This window comes from Paramisgurnus dabryanus, chromosome 8 (assembly GCF_030506205.2).
Source record: "Paramisgurnus dabryanus chromosome 8, PD_genome_1.1, whole genome shotgun sequence".
Lineage (NCBI taxonomy): Eukaryota > Metazoa > Chordata > Actinopteri > Cypriniformes > Cobitidae > Paramisgurnus > Paramisgurnus dabryanus.
The window spans coordinates 24,045,742-24,067,952 of NC_133344.1; the positions used below are offsets into that span (position 1 = coordinate 24,045,742).

Genomic DNA, 22,211 nt, shown 5'->3' on the forward strand with positions numbered 1-22,211 from the left:
ATGCATTGCGACCGGAAAGCGTTGTGAGGTTTATGTAAAATATACATTTAAAGAAAATATATTTAAAGGAAAACAATAAAAGTCTTAAAGAAAAACAAATAATTCTATAGTTAAATAAAAAGATTAAAAAATGTTTCTTGGTCAATTATGACAAATGGGCGGTCTCTCCTAATACGTCACCAAAAGCGGACAACACAGCAGTCATATGATGTGCAGAAGAAAACAGGAAGCATGTTTTATTTAAAACAAACTGTTTGATGTGATGTTTCTTTCGGTGTTACAGTTGCAATTACTTTATATTTCAGCAATGCTGGATATATTTTTCTGTTTTTAATTTATACAGTTCAGGGCGTTGCGTTGTTAGCATTAGCAAAGAGCTTTACTCTCTTGGCAGGTATCATTTTCAGTTTAGTGTCCACATATATTACAGCTTTATATACAAACAACCACACTTTATAGTCCACAGACTCTATATTATTGTTAGCATGTCTTCTTCGTTTAAAATCGGCGAGAATTTTCACGAGAAAGCAAGAGATTTACTGAAGGAGTCTTCCATATCAGAGGATCTGAGGGAAGAACTGGAAAACCTAAAAGATGAGTCCATCATACCTTTCAAGACTGTAAGAAAACTTCATAAGCTTCTTCAGGCAAATGGTAAGAGAATCAGGCTAATCATATGAAGTCTTGCCTATACATAAATATTTCTATATTCTGATAAATTGATGTTATCTTTTGTAGGACATCCAGTGTACCTACATGAGCTGTTCCAGGATAGCACACTTTATCTACCAGAAGTCATAACACCTCCAAGAGTAATGAAACGTCACTATCCATATATTTTTTCCATTGTCTAAAAGCCTGTTCTCTAATAGTATTTATGTTATTTTACAGAACCCCGAGCTGGTGGCCAGGCTGGAAAAGATTAAAGCAAAATTAGCCAATGAAGAATATAAGAGAATTACACGGAATGTAAATCCACAGGTGAACTCTCTACCACACTCCCTATAAGAAATATATGCTCTAAAGATTTGTAATATGTGACCACGGACCAGAAAAACAGTCTTAATGGTCAATTTCTTTTAATAAATAAGCTTTCAACTGATGTAATGTTTGTTAGTATAGGACAATATTTGATTGAGATACAGCTATTTGAAAACTGGAAAAACTATTTAAAAAAAGAAAATCGCCTTTAAAGTTGTCTAAATGAAGTCTTTATCGAGCCATATTACTAATGATAGATATTTTTATATATTTATGGTAGGATATTTACAAAAATCTTTATGGAACATGATCTTTACTTAATATCCTAATGATTTTTGGCATAACAAATCAATAATTTTGCTGTAAATGTTTCCATGCGACTTATGACTGGTTTTGTGGTCCAATGTCCCATATAAGTGGTAATGTATTAGGCTGATATAACATACATTAAAATATCTGTTACCCTTAACAGGAAGTTGGTCATCATGGAACCTTAGCAGATTTTGGACATCAAGGTCAATATCTTTTTCATTTTATGGTCATTTTGTTTCATTGTCAAATTCTGCTCATTAAGATTTATTAAACAGGGTTCCCACCGGTCCTTGAAATGCTTGAACGTTTGTGAATCTGGGGAAAAAATTCAAGGCCCTGGGAGTTTTTTAAAATATACATACATAGATACAGGTCATTGAAAGTGCTTGAATCTATTTTATGCAAGAAGTTTTCTGGGAAAAAAAATCCATATTATTCCCTGTGTAGTGTAGGATAATATCATAAACATTCTAGACTTTTAAGCACACGTGCTAAAATGTTTGCTTTAAATGCTTATATCTTCTGTATGCGAATGTTGATTCATACCAAAATGCTTTTTTGCATAGTTGTGTTTGACACATGAAAACCTCTCGAGTTACGTATGTAACTTATGTTCCCTGAGAAGGGAACCACACGCTGCGTCTCCCTTGCCATACTTCCTGCATCCCTGTAACGCCGTCTTTAGCGATATTTCAGATAGCGATATACTTCCTGGCTCCCGCATCACCCTGTCTTTCTCGTTTAGCCTCACCGTTAGTTGAATTTGATATACACATTCAGACGCACTTACCCCTGAAATCGTCCCCAAAGTGTCACCGCAGTGACGCAGCGCGAGTTCCCTCGAAAGGGAACTGTAACAATGTATCTTAAAAGGTAACACAATGTAATTTTGCTCTCACTTTAAATGTGTTCCCACATTTAGTCCTTGAATTTGAGGGTACTGGACCTGGAAAGTCCTTGAAAGGTCACTGATTTTGAAGTTAACTAAGGTGTGGGAACCCTGATTAATCTGTCAAACCGTGTCTTCATGTTTTACCCTACTTTTCATTTGTGTTTCACAGTGCGTTCTGTGAAGGCAGTTGTCGTTACTGTATTCAACTTCCTGGTAACTGTAATTGCTGCATTTGCTTGTTCATATCTCGGCAGCCAGTATATCTTCACTGAGACGACAGCGGTAAGTGCACAGCACACACTATTTACACAGTTTATTGTACAAAATTTCCTTGCATCATTTCTAATGTCTCTGTTCTTTCTTTTTTTCAGAGAGTATTAGCGGCAGTGATTGCAGCCTCTGTTGTTGGTCTAGCAGAGCTTTATGTTCTGGTACGGACTATGGAAGGAGAACTTGGAGAGCCATAAAACCAGAATATGATGAAACGTTTCCGTGTCTTTCTGTGTATCAATGTACAGATTGTTATGATTATAACTGAAGATGTGTTATTTATCTATATGTTCTGCTGTTCATTAAGCATTGTAATAGGTTGGGTTTACTCATCAACATTTAAAACAATAAGGTCCAGTTTAAATTGAATTTCTGTCAATAAAATGAATCCACTTTTTCAATTAAAAGGCACTGTAAGGTACATTTCATATGTTTTGTTAGTCTTTTTGTTACCTACACAGTTGTTAAGAGACACGATTGTAAATGACCAAAACACTTTGTTGTATTTTGTTGTTTAATGTGATTGTAAACTCACAAACACTAGTGTAGAACCATCATTTTTTTTCTAGAAAATAATAAAATACATCCAAAAGCAGCTTTGAGTCAAAAGCATTTAAAAGGAGAACGTATAACTGTACGTCACGCTCTCTGGTGATGTGTGGCCACTGCTGAGGGTGCACCTTTATTCAAAATTACAGCATTTCAAGGTAACACGTATCCAGTGCCTATTGTATGGGAACACACAAAGTTATACACACTTGTGCACCTGTGTATTTTAAGCTTTGGCAAATCTACAGACACAACATGAAGGACATCAAGAAACCTGTAACAAACGGCATTCGCGCTGAAAAGTGGAACCATGCTTTTGTGACACTAGGTAAATAGAAAAATGTGCCAATCTATGTGAGAACAAAATATATCATGTACCTTTACCTCCTGTATATTTTTATTTATCTCTGCCTTTCATTGGTAAATACATTATCCACTAATAGACTTATATATATCTTTATTTCTGCAGTCTATAAAATGGCTCCATAATCCACTTCCTTCAAGTGTTTTTTTCTCACAATTTGTGTGCCATACATAAAGCCATGTCAGTCTAACACAATTGTATAAATAGCTGCTGATAAAAGCAATCACAGAAGCGACTAACATTGGTTCCTATGGACTTTTTGCAACCCCAAACCATTGCTACTGTATCAGAGTTCAATTGTGTCCACCAGGGGACAGTGCAGCATTGTCAACTGGGGCTGAAGTGACCGTGATCTTATTCAAACTTGCGCAAGTGGTTGTATAGCGATTGGACATATGTGAAAACACACATAGGGTCTGGCTTTCTGCCCATCACCATCATGTCCTCCACTTCAATGAGCCTATCACAGCCAGCTTTCTTTCTGTAAAGAGAGACCAGAGAGAAATTAACTTTTACAAGTGGATGATGCATATAAATGAGTTCATATTATAACTTAAAATATATTCGTGTAGATCATGTTCATGGTTCACATATCCTAAGTGGATATTTCAAGTTGTGGGAATTGGGGCACAAGAGGACTAGTACCCATGACATCATCTTGCAGATGGTCCAAGGAACCGGTTGAGGGTAAGGGGAGTTTTCTTTACACTCAGCACTGATTTGTTGGCATGCTTTTCTGGTTTAAAGTGAGGATTACTGACATCCTACCCTCAAATCTATCGGAAACTAAGTAACTTTATCTTGCATGTTTTTTTGTGAGGTGATGAGATGCACAACTGCTCGATGATTTGTGAGAACTTAGTCGTAAAGTTCAGCAGGTCACTTTAAGTTGTTCACATATCATCTGTCTAATCTGTTCTGACTTTAAATTATTTATTAGCTCCTTTAAAGGATTTGTCCTCACTGTTATTATTCCCTGGGGTCCGCTGTCATCTCAAACCCTTATGCGGTTATGTTCTCAGTGGAACAGGGTTGTTTACGCAGCGACCACAACTGACAAGCTCCAAAAGTACAAAAACAATTTTCATATAAACACAACAGAGATGCCATGTAACCTCTGTACTATATTCCAAGTCATCTGCTTTTTCCTTTTCGTAATAAGTGTGACGGTGTGATCACCATAAACAGTCATTGTTAGGATCTACACTTATATTCTTACCTTAAATGGGTTATGTTTATAATGCTGTCTTTCTTTTTGAAGCTTGACAGTGTGATCACCTTAAACGGTCACTGTAAGGAACAACGCTGACCATCTTTCCTTAAATGGGTTATGTCTATGGTGCTGTTTACCTTTTATAAGGCTCGATATTGCTTTGATCACCTTAAACGGTCATTGTAAAGGAAAAGAGCTTAGTGAAGATTTATCAAATGTTTTTCTTTTTCTGTTCAACGAAGAATTATTACCGTGCAGGTTTGATGACGTGAGGGCAATAAAGTAAAAACATTAATTTGCAACTGTTCCATTAACACTCTAGTGTTTTAAATAACACATTATTATTATTTAAATATTTACCCTACCCTGCCTTTAACAATGTTTGAGAAATGGATGACAGCAATACAGACTACTCAGCTTTTAACAGGATAAGATGATATAAACTTAAATGCCATCGACACAGAATAACCTATTGCAATGACTTACTCTGCAGTGCTGAATGCCAACTCGAAGTTATGTTTGCGTTCAACAGGAGAAAGCGCATTGTAGTCAAACTCTGTGGGAAAGAATGAATGGACCAGGGCACAAAATGCCATCCCGTCACTCCAACTGGCTGAGAAGTTTTGAATGTCGATGTTCTGCGGATTGAGAAGAGACAGCAGGTATAAAATTTCGTGGTTTACTGATGTTCCCACCTCTATCTTAAAGTTAAAATCAAATCTCATGTATTTCAGTAATGCGTATTCCTGATCATATTGTTTTTGAAAGTATTTAAAAATATATAGCACTGTGCAAAAGTCTTAGGCCACCATCACCAGTTTTGTTGTTTTAACAAAGTTTTAATGTCCATCCATATTTATTTTTCACTCTTTTTTAAGATACAAACAGAAAATACAGGAAATATGTACACAAAATTAAAAACAAAAATTTTCAGAACTAAATGTCTTCTTCAGGCATCAGTCAGTATCTAGTGTGACCTCTCTTGGCATGATACACATCTTGAGCTTTTTTTAGGAGACTGAAGTCCTGAAGTCATTCGATTAGAATTAGAAATTAGGATTTAATTTCATTTAGTTTTAAGAGATCCTGCAACTGCCTGCTATTGCGGAAGAGGAGTTTACCCTAAATACTTGACGCTTCAGCTTATACTTTTATACGGTTTTTAATACTACACACATTTCCTGTATTTTCTGGTTGTATTCTAAAAAAGAGACTGAGAAATAATTATATATATATGATCACTAAACAATTGCAAAAACAACAAATCTAATGGCAGCATGCTGGCCTAAGATCTTCTATCAAACTGCACAAAGTTGCTTCATCTTTGCAGCTACTTTTCTTTTAAGCTGACATCACCAAGGCCATGCAGATGGACAAAACGGATATTGGGCAATGCAGCCTTTCAGAAAACTTTAGAAAATTTGAAAAAGAAAACATTAAGATACATGTTTTTATTAAATATTCAGTGTAGAAAATTTGCTGTAGTTATGCAGCTGGTTGCCAGCAACTTACTGTAGATGTAAATGTATGTTATTTACTGGCAAAAGTTTGTTCAAAGTTAAATGGACATTAAACATTAACAAGTCTTTGTCTTTACAGAATAAAACTATAATATAACAGCCTCATGCAAAGCATTCTGGGAACCAGAACTCCTCATCAACCTTTTCTGTTTTTTTCCTTCAGATTTTGTTTCCCAGAATGCTTTGCATGAGGCTGTTATTTTAGTTTTATAGTGCTTCTATCAACCTTGAAAATTTGAAACATAACAAGTCAGTAACAACAAGCTCTCTGCAAGCACGTGAAAATAGGTAATTGAAATTTGGCTCCCCTTGTGATGTCAGAAGGGGATCTTATTATAATTATACCACCCCTTAATAGTGCAGAGAGAAAGGGAAAATAATTGACAGCACAACTGAGTTTCAATTTCAACAAATCACCATCAGTGTTTGCATTTCATCAGCTCATTTGCTTTCAAAAGGACACACCCAAAAACGGCACATTTTGCTCAAACCTGAAGTAAAGCAAATTCTATAATAAATTATCTATATGGTATTTTGAGCTAAAACTTCACATACATATACTTTGGGGAAACCAAAGATTTATTTTATCTTAAAAAAAGTCTTGTGAAATGTCCCATTTAAGGTTCCTCACGTTACTGCTGTAAAATGTGTTTTGAATTGTGTTGCCTTAACAAATAATGGATCTTGACATATTTTTTGTTTTAATCATAGCAATGATACGACTTCCTTTATGATTTTCCACTGCTTTTTTGTAGTCAGAACAGATGGGGAATGTTTTATTGCTATCTGGCTCTTATCATCATCATCAGCTGAATCTCTTTCTACACCTCATCATTTATCACTGTTCACTCCTCATCCATAGCTGACAAATGAAAGCATGTCTGGGTCACTCACGGAAATCGTCATGCGTGTTGTGAGCTAGCAGCTCTGGTTCTCATGTTTACATAGCGTCACTCTTAATTCTGACTCAGCCCTGACCATTACATTACCATCCCTAACCGGAGCCACATGGAATGATTGCAAAGCTGCAATAGAGCGGAGTATAAATCCAGCTTAACTTAAACCACATACTGTTCATATGCGTTTAAACCTTGTTAATAATGGTGCAAGTTAAAGTTAATTAACAGAATAACACTTTATAATGCAGCTAATCTTAAAACAACATTATTGCATACCACACTGAAGCATGGTAATGGTTTGTGGAACTTTCATTGTCTTAAAGGGGACGTGTCACAATAATTTTTTAAGATGTCAAATAAATCTTTGGTGTCCCCAGAGCACATATGTGACGTTTTAGCTCAAAATTCCATATAGTGAATTTAATATAACATGTTAAAATTGACACTTTGTAGGTGTGTGCAAAAATTTGCTGTTTTGGGTGTGTCCTTTTAAATGCAAATGAGCGAATGAAGTGCAAACACTGATCACAATGATGATGGTTTGATGCAATTCAAACTCAATTGTGCTGTGAATTATTTTCTCTCCCTTTCTCTTTGCACTTAATGGCGGTGCTGTGGTTGGATAGTGCAGATTAAGGGGCGGTATTATTATAATAAGAGCTCCTTATGACATCATAAGGAGAGCCAAATTTCAATGACCTATTTTTTCACATGCTTTCAGAAAATGGTTTACCAAAACTAAGTAACGGGGTTGATAGAAGCACTGGGAACCCAATTTTAGCACTTAAACTTGGAAAAAGTCAGATTTTCATGCCATGGCCCCTGTAACACCCCTGTAAGACCAGAGCTGTTCTTCACTATGCGAAGACTGTGTCGTTTCTCTTTTTGCTGCTGTCCTTAGCTATGAGATATCTAAATATCTTACCTGATATCCAATGGTCTTGGACCTGCACCACTCCAGAAGGATCTGCTTGATACTGCTGGCACTGGAGACTCCAAAACTCTGAGAGCGTTTTAGCTTTGGTTTGGAATCCACAGGCTTGGGTCGACTGAGATGGGAATGATCAAAGTAGGAAGTAGTTGGAATTAGAAATTCAGGTTTTAATGGATATTTAAGTGTAGATAAAAAGACACAACAGGGCTTATAATACTACAAATAAAAATTCTTCTGTTTCACTATATTACCAGCATTTAAGTGTACTTAAAACTGTACATTTGTTGTTCTATTTCCAGGTTTGAATATCCAAATTTGCTATGCTGTCTTAGATTTTTTTTAACCCCATTGCATCTAGATCAGAAAATCCCATTACTTGTTGTTCTCAGTGTCCAGCCTCTCAAAAATGGATCTGCGTGCTTGGGCCCCAAGGCTTCGAGGTAGAGTTTGGGACCTAAAAAGCTCCCGTCTGCGATCAATGCCTTTACCAAAGGATAAATCTCCTGGCATATCCACATTCCTGATACACAGGGACAGAGAGGGCAGATGAACATTTCCTGTGATGCATGATTGCCCCACATAGCAGAATACTGTGTGTATTGCTATTATTTTTTACAAGGCACTCAGTAGTAGAATGTTGAATAATTGACTGACTCACCTATCTGTATTGTGTGAGTAAACCCCAGAGTAGGTCACTGACTTTGTAGACGCAGATGTTTTCTCTTTAAATGACACACCAGACATAACATAAAGTAATGCAAAAACAATAAGACAAGTATGATATAAATCTGTCATGAGTTTATGAGTCACAAAAAATTCAAAGATTTGAAATAAAACCGGTCTTACCAGTAAGCCGTGAGGATCCCATAGTCCTTGCAGGAGTTGGAGCCCATGTTTTCACAGATGATCCTGTAACCAAACAACAGTTAAAACAGCACATTAAAAGTGATTTGTGTGTGTAAAGGATCACGTCTCATACCTGCATTTACAGGCGACTCAAGTTGTGGCTGCTTGCCTTTGGTGAGCGGCTGACTGTTTGTTAGTGAATCTGTTATAGCGGAGGAAGTTGCTTGCATCGGGCTACCGGGTGACTCTGGACTCTTCATTACTGCAGAATCAGCTACTTTGGTAGTTGCCGTGATGGGCAGGTGTGGCATTGCCATAGATGCAGGTGCTGTGTGTTCTTGTGACACACCATTAGGTGCTGGGTTTCCCCTTAAAGGCACACTGGAGTTTTCTGATAAAATAAAAGGAGGTTAGTACGGTTCATGTTTAAATTGATATCCAATAATTCATTCAAACGGAATCATGACAAATACCTGCTGAAGGCAAATGTCCATTCTCTAATCCTTGAGTAATGGGTGCTGGATCCACTTCAATAGGTTCATCTCGCTCAGTGCTCTGGTAAAGAGAAACAGCAATTATTCATTTGCTTACAACATTAAAACAAAACCAAATAAGGCAATGGTTTCCAGGCTTATTTAACTAATGCCTTTGCTCTGTGTGACGTTTATTTTCCTATGCTGCTTTTACAGCTTCCTCTCTGCTCATCACCTGTTGCAGTGACAATAACAAACCAAAACAGCTGACAGCAGCTTTTCTTGGCTTTGTCTCACAGATGACTGACACAAATATTAAATGGTTATTAAAACATCTTTTCTTAAAAAAAAGTTGTCAAGTGTCAAATAGACATTTGGTTTAAGTGCTGTGTAAGTGTTAAAGAAATAGTTCACTAGAAAATGAAAATTCTGTTGTATTCTGTCATTTCTTGACACGTCGCCTTTAAATTCTGTACAAAAGTAATTATTTTCGGTGTTTTTTACACATGCATATCGCTTTAGAAATCCTTTTCATTTGGAGTCATATATACATTCGTAATGTTTAGCAGTGCTATGGTGTTTTTTGTCCTATGACCCTAGCCCATATAAACTGCCCTTGTGTTCACTTGACAAACATGACTCGAGAGATATTGAATAAAGGCAGAATTTTCAGTTTTTTGTAAATTATTCCTTAAGTACGGATAACATAGCCAGCTGGTTATTAACACAGAATAAACCCTGACAGGGTTATCAAGATCCCAATGCTTTATGTCAAGACAAGTTCAAACAAGACAAACATGCATTTAGTTTAATCATTTGTAAATAAAATCTCATATATGTTATTAATAATTTGATTTATTTTAAGCTTTAAATTGCATATGTCAAGATGACTGGCAGTACTTTTAGTATGAGGCTGTATTTTTAGTGTCAGGTAGTTGTTATCTTGGAATAACGAATCTTGGAATGTCGCTACTGGCCAATCAGAATCAAGCATTCCAGAGTGCTGTGAAATATTTAAGTATTAAGTGTTTGGTTCCAAAAAACAAACATTTTTACATTTTTCAAAAATCACGTTTTTTTTTTGTGCTTTCCAATTCAATCAAACTGCATTTTGTTTTGATAAACCATTATAACTAAAAAAAACTATAGCTAAGTAGCACAATAAAACACAATAAAAACATAATAACATAATAATAAACGTTTTGACAAAAAAATGAACCAAACTCTTCTCAAATGGCTACAAAGGTCACTAAAATGTTTTTGTCAGGCAATATGGTTCCACAAAGAACTATCAACATACATCTCTTTAGTGCACAAAAATGGGGAACACAAATTGTATAAATGTTCCCGGTATCATCCGTGCTATATGCTGCCTCTAAAGAAGTAAGTATTCCTATATAGCTCAGTTAGCAGTGCAAACATTAGTGGGTTCAATCCCAGGAAACACACAAACAGGTACTGATCAAATATATTGTTTAAGCGTCTGCCTAATCTGTAAATGTAAATGTAAGTATCTCTTACAAAGACACAGTAAAACACTGTACACTGTAAAAGCTTAATTGGCATCCTGTTCCGGTTAAGCACCCACACCAGGATAAGGAATACAAGACAACTGATGTGATTATCCAATAAACTTTAATCAGAAAGATGAAAGAGCCTGACATTCCACAGTGGCTCCAAATGAGTTCCTCAGGAGGGCACATTCGGACAATGAGTGATGTAATCTAATCAAAGAGTCCTGATACAATCTGATTGATGGCTTTACTATCAGACTCACTATGGGGTCTTGTAATGTTTAAAGGAGACTAAAACCCCCTTCGCACAGCAACTTGGTCCCAGAAAATTTCCATAAATTGGCAGAGAGGCTTCTGTGTAAATGTTCTGGGATTGTTCCCGTATAAAAGTGGACATAGTAACAAAAACAATGCCTTAAGGGGTTTGCCCAAGACGGTTATGGTTCAGCTCTTTGACACAGGGATTTAAACACAGATCAACATTCAAGATGAAAAATATCAGAACACTGGACTGAAGCAGAGATCAGGGAGCTCGTCACTATCCGCTCTGAAGCTGAGATCATTAACCAGCATGACCGAACAGCGCATCACACCCTTCTCTTTATGATCTTGTCATAAAGAAAAATGCATGTGCGAAGTTTCTCAAGAGAGAATTAGCTAACTTCAAAAAAACCTATCAATGCACGCACAGATTTGGGAAAATCTTTGGCAGTATCAATGAACCAAAAATCAAATGACCCTGTACAAATCCCACCACTGTGGGTAATTAATATAGATATGATTTCTTTGCTGGACTATTTTAATCTTTAATAGCCACTCTTGCTCACTCTTCTGCGTGACCTATATACAAGAACGCATGACGCGGACCACCTTGCAAAAACAGACTGATGATGATAGGAAGATATGCATGTTGCAATAGCTGGCTGATTTAGTAGAAGGTTTGAATTACTTACATCAGCGCGTTTCAGATTATTAGATTCAGATTTATCATGTAGGAGCAATTTCAAACCATTCTTTGTTAACTTGCTATTACCAAGTGTTAATTTGTGACCCTGTTTCAATCCAATTATGAGATTAAGAAGCATCAACATTTGATTTCAATCTTTGCCTTAGTCGATATTAAATATATCAAGGGTATATTTTCACACAATGTTCTTTACATTATGTCATATGATTTTATTAAGAATCACAAAAATGGGTTTTCACACGAAGGGTCACATTTGGACACATGTAGTTCAATACATTTAGACATCATCCATTAAATATTTATAAGTATACATATGTTTGGAATTAAGCTGCCATGAGCATTACAAAAACTGATAATGGAGTAGCTGCCCGTTTGTTCAGGCCCTGGATGAAAAACCAAAAGAATGACGGTGCATGTTTAACTATCTCGTGAGCTGTCATCATCTGTTACCCAGCAGCCCATCTATTGGATTTTAAAAGCTCTTTTGTTCAAGTGGCCTGGCACATGCAAATACATGCTAATATGTACAGGCGCATACACCACTATTGAGTGATATAAACTTTTTGCTGAGGTTATTTATGCAGGCACATGCACGTTTATGAGCGCAAATACAAGCGTGCAAGCTTAAAACTCAGGGAAACACTGCTAAGTTTATACAGTGTGCATTTTTACAAGAGTTCAAACATCCTGAGATGCAAAGCATTATTAAACTGCTGAGGAAAACAGCAGGTGACATCACATCAAAAGAATGCTAAAGGGGCGTGCATATGGGAGAAGTTAGCCGTGAGCAGCTGTCTGTCCTACGGAAAACAGGAGATAGGGAAACATGAAATGCACCCCAGCCGTGAAATGCATCCAACATTTGATTTGTTGGCTGAACACACAGGTTGTCAGCTCAGTCCAATCTAAAAGCTGTAGCACTTTGTGGTGCTGCACTATGTCATGTGCCTGTCCTCAAGGGGATATCTGGAGACACGTGGCCATGCAAGAATGTGTGCTTACAGACAGAACCACCATCAAGCCGGGTTTGTCTTCAAAGCTTTGTAAAAACCACTTTACAGCCTTTGCATTTGAAATTCCTGCCAATTGGTGCAGGACAGTGTTTTTGCAGAGGTCACCTACTGCACGGTCCCCAGGCTAAATTAAGAGGTGTAGTGGGAACCCAACCACTCCCATCTCTCATTTTCAGTGAACTGCATGCACACACACTCACACACTTACATCAGTTACATGTTTTTCTTCCAGGAACAACTAATTATTTAACCCAGAGATGGCGTCATTGCATTACCAGAGTAGTGCAATAAAACGAGTGAATAGGGTGGTGAAATTCAAAATGTTAAAAAGCCACATGGAAGTTTTCCAGCCACACAAAACCAGGACAGTGCATCCCTTTGTCTTCACAATGGGTCACCCGTCTACTGTACGTGCTGTCCCTCCACAACCAAGGACGTGGAAAACAATGCAACTCCTGTGGAGAGCACCGTTGTCTCCCAGACTAGACATAATAGACCACAAGATACCTAATATGGAAACTCTTCAGGGACACTCCTACAGGTGAAGAGGAGACAAGAAATGGCTTTGAGAAGTTTTAGTCCTACATCAACAAAAGGCAAACGTAAACCAAATACTGTCAAATGTGGTTATCATGTAGGCTACACTCCATTATGTACTGAATGTACAGACAATTAATGAAACATTTCATGTCTAAATGTCCCATGTTTGCCCTCCACAGCTAAATGAAGAATTTCCCAGCGAGCCTGAGCAATGCTGGGGTGCAAAAAAAGAAGAAAATCACACGGGAACTATTGTATATAATCTTGATAGTGAGGGAAAACAAAAATACAGTGAATAATAAAAGCAAAATGTGGCGGCCCGAGCATTGTTTATGCATGTGAAAACAAGAGTTGCATGTTCAGAAGATGAATGCCGGTTTTGATGAAACACTATTGTGTGTGTGGTTTGAAACATTTTTGAAAGGATATTCTTGTCTCACGATGACATTTGAGCTTCTTGGATCGTTGTGGTGCCGGGGGGATGGAATGGAACATAAACAACAATAGAGAGTTCGATGGGCTAATTCCAGCCTCTGTCATTCAAATCCCACTGATAGGCAGCTCTTACAAGGCCTTTCTGGTATTAATAAACCATGCTGATAGGGCTATTTATATTTATATCCAAAATACAAATAGCTAGGCCCAGTTTAGGAGCTGAAAGTTTATGATCTTTCGGGAAAGCAGAAAGAGCGTGAGACCTTTAAGGCATTCATCCTAAAAAAAAGAGACAAATTGACCTGGTACTAAAGTGAAATGTTTGTCCCACGATGTGATTTAGGGTTGTTTTCCCTTTGTTGCAACTATTGAAAAAGTCTGCAATGCAGAGATGGAAGGTTTTTAAATCGGAGATCTGTAATTTCCTCCGCAAATGCATGGTGAACGTGGACGAAACACCTGTTTTTCAATGCACACAAAGCCTGCAATTTCTTTCAAATGGAAGGAAAACCTGTGTCGGGAGAGACACAGTGGGAGTCTTTTGAACGTTCACATGTTGGAGACCTGACTACAAACATTCCTGATGATCCCTCAGGAAGCTGGTTGTGCTTCAGTTCAATTACACACTCACATACATGCAAAATCATAGATGTGCATTGTACAAAGAGGTATTTTCTAACTGATCTTTTTAAAGCTGTTATCAGTAAGACACAACCTGGAAACTTGCATCCTTTAAGGGTTAGTTAACCCCAAAATGACAATTTTATCATAAGTCAGTTACCCCTGTGTCGTTCTAAACCACCAAGTCCTCTGATTGTCTCCAGAACACATTTGTAGATATTTTTGTCATTGTAAATAATATTTTTGGCTTGAATAAAACCAGTTGTTCGATATAAGTGTATAGACACGTCACCTTTTGGTTTACAACCTCATACTAACAGCAGGACATTACACTATAATAGGGCTGGGGGGTATAAAGGTACACTGTACAAATGCTGGGTTGTTTTGTCTCATGGTTGGGAAAATATGGACAAACCCAACCACTGGTCTAAATTAACGTAGAAAATGTAAATATTTCAGCCAACAATGCAATAACCCAGCACAGGTTAATTTAAACCCAACAGTTGAGTTATATCTCCGTTCAGTCGGATTGTAAAAAAGAAACATGAAGAAAGATCAACATAAATGAATCCCGAGCCGGAGGAGGAGTTTATTATTAAAAGAGGTGTGACACTGTGGTGTGGACATGGTATGGGTTTTGGGTTTCTATATATATATTTAACTATATAATTATATCATGCTATATACTGTTACTGTAAAAATAATATAAGGCATACCATGAAACAGGTTCTTAGACATACCACCCACCCCTACACAATACTATACATTATATCTAAGAAGAACTGCATATGTCCAAATGAATTAGCGCAGCAATTCCCAGAACCACTTCAGACTAAAACTATGTGACCATGTATTTGCTGCGGCATGAGTAATGACCTGTAGCCCAAAGGGACATCTTATATCTACAGCCCCACCTGCACACTGAGAATACAGACCTGGGCAACGGTCAAACGTACCGCCCCAGGCCATAAAACCACATGCTTGACCGTTCCAGGACTTCACAGCAGTTTCCACCCAATATTTAAAAGCTTAGCCTTGGTTTAGCCATTCTCACCACCAACTGAGATATCCTTGTACCCTGCTTAAGTCACAAACACATGGGCAAACTAACACAAGCGGTAATACAACTCCATGCACAGTAAACAGGGCAAGGATTTAAGCGCAGATACTCGAAAGGACGCACTAGACAGTTCACAAAGCCAGAATTCCTCACCTGACCTCAACCGGTCTCTGTACCGGTGAATAGGCATTCTTTCTAGGCGGGACAATGTTTCCTGAAGGGCAGTGAGGTCATCCCGTACACGGGGAATTATTAACCTGTAACCACGGAGATGAAAATACATGGCATTGTCTGGAAGTAATTAGGAGAGCCAGGGGCATCATGGGAGCGGCTGGATGCCTTTCCCTAGCTCCTCGATCCGTTCCTTCTTTCCCACCCTCCCTCACACATTCTCTCACTCCTTTGCTTTCTCACCATCACTCTTTATTCACTCTCTCTTCTGCACTCCACTGTATTAATAGCTGTGCAAAGGTTTTTTTGTTGTACTCCTTCTCCCCTGCCAGGAATCTGTGCTGGACATAGGAGAAGATTAAACGATCTGTTCCATTGTGAGAACTCTGGCGTATGGCCAGTGCTGACCTAGAAATGTTAAACATATCTTACACAAATACACATGCTAAAAACACGTTTAAGTGTGCACCTTTGACCCCGCAGATACAACCAGGCAGGGTGTTTAACTATACAGGTGAATTTTCATCATAAATAAAAGCCTGGTTGTCTCGATTTATAGATGCCTGTAAGCCTAGTGATGCCTGCTTGACTACCTGGCAGACGATCCAAATCCAGATAACGTACATCAAAACTGAAATCTGTGCATGTTAGATGAAAGGTTTAAAGATTTAAAAACGGCTATGGAAAAACCAGTCCAGGTCAGTTTTGGATTTGCATATTAACTTGGTGAAGCTGGAATCGTGGGTTATATGTAAAGAGTACGAAGCCCTAGATGTGGTGTGTTTACACATATCAGGAACATTAAAATGTATGTATTTGCAACAAAACAAATATACTGACTGAATGAAAACCATCTTTACAGCAACTAGCTATCTTCTAGTTGTAGTTATGTAAGTACGCTTATGTCGGTATGGGCATCTGCGTGAGGTTGAGAGATTCCAACAGTTTCTACAGATAACGGACGTGCAAATCTTATCTTCTGCCCTCACAAGAAAACCCACAGTTCGCACACATATACACATGCTCCGGCAAAAAAATTAAAGTGTCTGACTTTACAATACAGCACTATATTGAGGCACAGTCGAGTGACAGATAACCCACTGACCCTCAGGCCATTTATCCACAATAGCAATAATGAAGGCCAAAGTCTCCTTTCTGCTCAGGGGCTTAGGTGGTGAACGTGTGATGAGACCACGTTACACAGGTGTGGTTCCCAGCCAAGCACCTGTCCACTGTGAGCAAATACTGAAAACGTCCAAAGGGGCCCAGCAGTGCTGCGTCTACGCCAAATCCCAATAGAGAAAGAGAGGAGGAGGGTGTCCTGGGTGTTCTTAAAATGCCAACTCACCCCATGTACTTCAAATGAGGCAGAATGTCGACACAATGGTCTATTGAAACCGCAGAAATGCTGCGGTAATTGGCAACAGCGGCACAGGACTCCTCCGCAGAGACAGTGCAGAGCAGGGGCGGAGCAAAGGCATTCCGCTGATCTCCTGAACACAAGATGCTCCCAGTAAAAAGTGGGAAACTGGGATAACATGAAGTGGAAAGCACTTTACTCGAGAAACCATATAACTGTGGAGATTTGTTTTAAAGCTGTGTGTATGTAAAGTGTAAAGTTTTTGTACATGTAGGTGTAATATCAAAAATTAACCATGGTTTTATTATACACTCTAAAAAATGCTGGGTTATTATTTATTTCTTACAACCCAACCCAACCAATTTAACCTACTGTATATTTGCTGGGTTGTTTCAAACCAAAATGCTGGGTTGTTTTACTACATTGTTTGGTGAAATATACACATTCTCTGTGTTAATTTAACACAACGCTGGGTCTGTCCCTTTTTGATCCAATGCTGCATAGAAAATAACCCAGCATTTGTGTAGAAAAATTTACATTTTCGGTCCGGTTTACCGGACAGGGCTTTACCCTAGTCCCAGACTAACTTTAATGTTGGTGTTGTCTTGATCGAAAACAACTTGCACTGACATATCTTAAAGAGCACTTATTATCAGATTCACGATTTTACATTTTCTTTGTTGTTTAAATCCCTATTCGGACAGGATTAGTTTTATGGGGGTAGATGGCATAATATAATTTTACGTCAGGACGTCTGTAATATTCAATTTGTGGGGATTAGAAATCTCAGTAAAACATTCAAAAGAAGGAGGGGTAACTCGACCCCTCTCGTGATCACGTGCGCATCCTCGTCCTGGCTTAAACTTATCCTTTGTCCGGAAAACCGCCCCATAGTTGGTAAAAAGCCTAACAAAATCAAGTTTTACCATTTGACTGAATTAAATTTTCATCAAAACTCTGAAAGATTATGAACCAGATAAAACACTGTTGATGTTGAAGGAAGGGATAATGTATAGCCACCCGGTTGTTATTATACAGTGTGATCAGGAACCAACGCAAAGCGGATGCAGACCTTCCACGAGGAACTATTCAAATGTCACGACCACACTATTTGGTTTAACCGTTTGTAAATACAATGTCATATATGTTATTGTTAAGACATATTCATATTTAATTTTTGTGTAATATTAAACTGTACCTGTCAAAATATTTTGCAGCATCTGGGTTACTGTGTGTTTTTAGTTTTGAACAGTTTCAGTGAATAACAAACCTGCAAATTTTGGGACCGGTCAACATCAAGCATTCCAATGAGCCGTGTAATAAAGTGTGTTATCTACAGATCTGTGTGTGTGTGTGTGTGTGTGTGTGTGTGTGTGTGTGTGTGTGTGTGTGTGTGTGTGTGTGTGTGTGTGTGTGTGTGTGTGGGCTGTCACAGTGTTTCTAACTTCACAAAGCTTTCAGAAATTAAATGCAATAACTAAATTACATCTGCTCCATATAGTACAGCAGCGCAAAAAGTCATGGGTTTAAACACAGATAAAAATATCTACCTTGTAAAGCACCGCAAGCCACTTTGAATAAAAGCATTTGGCAAATGCATACATGTAAATATAATATAATTATGTTAAATTCAATAAAATTTAGCACTCTGTGACTTTATGAACAAATACCTGGAAGTACTGAGATTGACTGTTATAAGAGGAGCTGAGTGTAAATCTACTGTGAAGCTAAATCTACTTTATAAAAGCATCTGCGACAGTGTTTCGTGTTGGACAGAATGAAAGTCCACTTCAGACTTTTAGAGATTAACAAACAACGTCACAGATACAGTGGCGGCAGTCTGAGATTGAACACACGGATAAACTGTGACTTCTCAAGAACAGAAAGTACTGCAGACTTAGGGAATCAGAGACATGGAGCTGGAAGGAAGATAAAGTTTGAGACTCATGATATCTGCAGGTGCTCACAGCCCAGCCACATGGAGACAAGCCAACACATCTCTCTCTCTCTCTCTCTCTCTCTCTTTCTCTCCTCATCTGTTCCTTCAGGCTGTGAAGCAGAAGGAGTGCTTTACAGACCTGCCACAACAGTCTCTAAATGCTTTACAATCCCAAAATTCAGCGCTCTCTCTCTCATTATGTGGTTGACAGGTGTGGATGTGGCAGAGAAGATAACAGCCTTGTGTTACCTGTGTTTACTGACTCTCACTCACAGTCAAAGTTAACTGCACTCCCAGCTATCCAAATTATGATGACTTAAAATACATTTAGGGAACTCACATACTACTCACACAGTTTGAAAGTCGCTTTGAATAAAAGTATCTGTCGAAAGCAAAATGTAGATGTAATAGATAGCACATTTAAACATGACACATCAATACGACGTTATAATGTGCAGTGCACATTAAGGTATTTTTCTGTGCAGAAATACAAGACAGACAAGACGTCAAGTCATGTGTAATAACAACGGAAAGTTTCAAGTTAAGTTTATCCGAGTTTTACTTCTGCTATACAGACAGCAGCTGTTAAAGACTGACAGGTTGAGGACCACAGACATAATCTCAAAGCTGTAGCTTAGCTCTTACTGGCTTTTATTGAGCCATTATTGGCCATACTGCTGAAAAACTACACCATGCACATAGTATAAAATATCTTTGTAAAAGAATCCTAAAGTAACTTTGGAGAAGTTGGACACTGTAAACTCTCAGATTTAGTTATCAATAAAGTCACATGCTTGACGACTTCTGCAATTTAATTAAATTTGGCAGGCGAACTTATTAAACTAATATTAAATGAGCTATTCGCTTCTGTAGTTTACCATAAAAACCATTAACGTCATCCCACAGCCATAAAACACAGTGTGTGTGCAGGAAGCCTGGCAGTGATCTCTTCACAAAAACATTTAGTGGGTCTGTATATATGTTTCAGGGTTTCACTCCTCTTTATGTCTAAATATTTGGCTTTCAAACATAGCTCCTCTCACCCCATCACATCACGCCGTTCCTGGAAGTACAGAATGACCTCACTCCAAGTCATGCTTCACCTTCCACACATTCTCACATTTCACGCACACACATTACAGCGGCTCTGCATTACTCACATTATTTTTGCCGGTGACGGCAAAGGTGGCTCTGCTGGAGAAGCGTGTGGCGGTGGGGCTGGAGGCAGATCCGCTCGCCGAACCCGTCAGGGCAGTCACGCTGGGGGCCGCAGAGCCGTTTGGAGAGGTCGGAGTCTGATGCCCTGCTGTGCTGCTGTTAGCCGGTACAGATCCTCCAGCAAGAAGGGGGCTTCTGTCGCAGACCGAACCCGTCAGCATCTCTACCTGTCGGGTCAGGGCCTCCAACTGGCCCCTGAGCTGCCGATTCTCCTGCTGCAATTGGGCCACGGCTTGCCCGAGAGGTCCGCTCATATGAATGGCCTCTTCCAGCCTCCTCTCAATGCCCAGCTTGAAAGCGCTGACGTCCACGTGGATCTCACGCACGGCATCCCGCAATGTGGTTTCGTAGCGGGCCAAAGCAGCACACACCGTCTCTCCATCCGGAGAACCCTCGGCCACCGACGCCAGAGGACCCGCGTCCATCTCCACCTTGAGCCCAGGTACTAACACCTTCCTTGTGTTTCCTTACCCAAATGGGGTTTAGGTTATCCCTCTTTTTTGAAATCGTTTAAAATCCCAGATCCATAGAAATCCAGAACTTTAAAGACCTGTTGAAGGAAGACTCAATCTTAAGTATTAAAAACAGAAATGTATTAAGAGAAATAGCACAAAATGTGAGATTTAGCTTAAAACGAAGAAATGATTTACCTGTGATGTAAAAAAATAAACTTAATTCAACCCCACTTTCTTGTATTTGGCATAAACCTTACAAACTTCACATGATTTCTCTAAAAATACGCCTGGCCCTGGTTTGAATATTGTTAACTTTCTTTAAAAGCACAACCAACAAAAAAAGAAGAGCAGATGCCCCTCATCACCTTTTTTAAAACAGTAATACTGTATGTTTACAGACCTGTTATGCTGTGTTCGTATTCCCAGTCTTTCGATATTTCCCAGCTGTGCTGCAGCTTCACCCGGCTTGCTGTTTAAAAGTACTCATAGTCACGTAAAACTCCTACAACTCCTGCAGTCGGGGGGAGGGAGCAGAGCGAGAGAGGGAGGGAACAAAGGAGAAAAAAGGAGGAGAGATAGGGCTCCATTTACCCCAGCTCACCCGCCTGCACTCCACTGTATTTGTATTAATCTCCACTTTCACAACAGTGCTCTGTCTCTGCTCTCTCTCACTCATTCAGCCTCAGCTTTTTTCTGACAGATAAAGGCCAGTGCTTGTGTTACTCTAGCTCAGGCAGATCACAGACCTTCTTACAGTCGGACTTCTGCTGTCATGTCCTATATCACAGAGGAACAGACACACATTTTGCTTCCCCTTTTTTAAATCCTCCTGTTTGCATTGTAAAACTAAACAGCTAAAACTCATTCTCATGTTTCCAGTCAGGGTTACAAAAGCATAGTTTGACATTCACACATTTAAATCCAAATCATTTTGTTTGTTAGGTGAACTATTTCTTTTAAATGATTAGATTAAAGAATTCAGGTTCTTCCTAAAAGGTCAATGTCTCTTAATTTCTATCATGATCAATCAGTCTATAGACAATGAAACAGACGACTGATTAGATTTTAACAGCGTACTGTTTAGAGTGAAAAGAAGGACATAATGGACTTAAAGGAAGTAGGATGTTGTGTTTGCCTTCTGTGGGTGCAGGGGTGCAGCAGGACCCAGGCAGAACAAACAGGCCTAATAATCAGATAATGAAGTACAGGGGGGCTCCGGGTTGTGCTGGGGTTGTTTGGAGACTAACCAGCAACAGCCTATGGTACGACCACTACAATGAGTGCAAGCCAACAGACTGAAATAACTTTACATTCCACTTCGCTGTTTACTGTAAACACTGGAAGCCGCCGGAGAGCGGAGGTGATTTACAGCTGTACACAGTGGACATGTGCTCGACGGCTTTACATAACAAAGCCGCGTGTGAATGCCGCACACTTGAGGCAAAGAGGAAGACGCCATGCTGAGGACCAGGTTCTCTGTAAATCTTTTCACAAGATTTGGTACGAAGATAAACAGAAGTACTTCATAAAGCGAATTTCACAGGTTCCCATCTGTTTTTATATTCCCAAATACGATTTCCATCTTGCGATGATGTCAGGCTCTTGCGTCATGCACTGGTTGTAAAAGTCTCTGGAGATCAGCATGGAGGAATGGCACAAAGGCGC

At 38.8% G+C, this 22,211-nt stretch overlaps 2 protein-coding genes across 2 annotated transcripts; one reads left to right on the forward strand and one right to left on the reverse strand.

Moving 5' to 3' along the window:
- Nucleotides 1-171: 171 nt before the first annotated feature.
- Nucleotides 172-3,080, forward strand: vma12 (vacuolar ATPase assembly factor VMA12). Its single transcript, XM_065281172.2, has 6 exons — nucleotides 172-654; nucleotides 739-812; nucleotides 892-981; nucleotides 1,454-1,496; nucleotides 2,355-2,467; nucleotides 2,557-3,080. Exons 1-6 carry the CDS (start codon nucleotides 486-488, stop codon nucleotides 2,650-2,652), a joined length of 585 nt encoding a protein of 194 aa, XP_065137244.1. The 5' UTR covers nucleotides 172-485; the 3' UTR covers nucleotides 2,653-3,080.
- A 335-nt stretch (nucleotides 3,081-3,415) lies between these two features.
- smtnl (smoothelin, like) lies at nucleotides 3,416-21,074 on the reverse strand. Its single transcript, XM_065281151.1, has 10 exons — nucleotides 20,947-21,074; nucleotides 20,034-20,641; nucleotides 9,254-9,335; nucleotides 8,914-9,171; nucleotides 8,781-8,843; nucleotides 8,593-8,656; nucleotides 8,311-8,454; nucleotides 7,926-8,049; nucleotides 5,068-5,219; nucleotides 3,416-3,849 (listed from the first exon to the last, which is right to left on the reverse strand). The coding sequence occupies exons 2-10, from the start codon at nucleotides 20,514-20,516 to the stop codon at nucleotides 3,723-3,725; spliced, it is 1,497 nt and encodes a 498-aa protein (XP_065137223.1). The 5' UTR covers nucleotides 20,517-20,641; nucleotides 20,947-21,074; the 3' UTR covers nucleotides 3,416-3,722.
- Between the last annotated feature and the right edge of the window lie 1,137 nt (nucleotides 21,075-22,211).